Raw genomic sequence first — 1424 nt, 5'->3', positions numbered from 1 at the left:
ATAATGTCTCATTATCTTACACTGTGGATTTTTTATCCAATTGTTTACAACTACTGTATAATATGGTAATTGGATGAGGTTTTCTTAGATAGATTTTGTCAGCCTTAATGAGTCATGAGTCGATTTGTTTCCGGATTACCCTCAATCAACTTATATTCTTTTCTAAAATGTATAGTTTTAAAATTATAAAAATACCTTGGTACAGTTTTAAATGACACATCTGTAGGACATTTCCAATTTATGGAAATGACATTTGTTGGTAGGGTCGTTGCTCAATAGTGTAATGTTTCTCCTGGTTTACACATAGCGCATGTGCACTGCTGAGAACGAGCTTCCTCGGAGCACAAAAATAATTTAACAAAGGAAGCACCTGTGCGCCAAGGATTCTGATTGATATCGAAGTTTCAGCATAAAACCCATTAGGATTATTCTTGATAGTCAAAAGGACACCCTGACAATTAGAAGACCGACCGCCACCGAAAAACTGATTCATGCTTCAACTTGGTGAATGTATAAGAACCTTGGACATTGTCTTCAATGTTCTTTTAGTAGTAAGTATATATAATTTGAACCCATGTGAAAATTTTATAACTTGCTTATTCTGTAATGAGGATTGCAAAAAAAGAAACACGAATTTCCAAACAATAAGGCTTGCAATAATGAAAATTTCCAAACTTTTTTCCAGTTAATATTGTGCTTTTGTCAAGAAATTCAGGTTCTCTCCTGGTTCTAGGGTCTGTGGGAGCCACAGGTTACTGTGCAGACATGGTCACGTCCAAGAACCGCACCACAAACAACCAATACCACAAACGGCACAGAAATGGCATCAAGAAACCCCGGTCAGAAAGATATGAATCTCTTAATGGGGTTGAACCCAAGTTCCTGAGGAACACGTGCTTTGCCAAGAAGCACAACAAGAAAGGCCTGAAGAAAATGCAGGCCAACAATTCAAAGGCAGTGAGTGCACACACAGAGGCCATCAAGGCCCTTGTGAAGCCTCAGGCCATCAAGCCCAAGATGCCAAAGGGCCCCAGATGCAAACTCAGTTGTCTGACTTTCATTGCTCACCGGAAGCTTAGGAAGAGGATTCAAAGCTACATGGCCAAGGTCGTAGGCTCTGCCAACCAAAGCCCAAGTTCAAACCAAGGCTGAGGCCAAAGCTCCAGCTAAGGCCCAGACTGCAGCTCCAGCTCAGGCTCCCAAAGGTCCCAGGAGTCTGTGAAGGCCCCATGGGAAAGGCTCCTGCCAGTGTGAACACTGACGTGATAGTGACATGCCTGCCTACACACTATTGCAGATGACCAGTGTCCTATGCTGTTTTTACAAATAAAGTTGAGACAAGAAAAAATAAAGAAATGTAAGCAATTGATAATACCCTGGCATCTGCGTGAGGAATCAGGAATATCTTAAGAAATTGAAGTTAG

The 1424-nt window shown here is 41.2% G+C and overlaps 1 protein-coding gene across 1 annotated transcript; it reads left to right on the top strand.

The window, feature by feature from the left end:
- The first annotated feature begins 765 nt into the window (after positions 1–765).
- Rpl29l9 (ribosomal protein L29 like 9) lies at positions 766–1152 on the top strand. Its single transcript, XM_039103947.1, has one exon. It carries the CDS (start codon positions 766–768, stop codon positions 1150–1152), a length of 387 nt encoding a protein of 128 aa, XP_038959875.1.
- Positions 1153–1424: the final 272 nt, after the last annotated feature.

Source organism: Rattus norvegicus, chromosome 2 (assembly GCF_036323735.1).
Source record: "Rattus norvegicus strain BN/NHsdMcwi chromosome 2, GRCr8, whole genome shotgun sequence".
NCBI lineage: Eukaryota > Metazoa > Chordata > Mammalia > Rodentia > Muridae > Rattus > Rattus norvegicus.
Note: the sequence above shows the minus strand (reverse complement) of the source record. Positions and strands in the feature narration are given on the sequence as shown.

What these genes read in the sequence shown, in the direction of transcription:
- Rpl29l9 (XM_039103947.1), top strand. Translation starts at nt 766, where the DNA reads ATGGTCACGTCCAAGAACCGCACCACAAACAACCAATACCACAAACGG.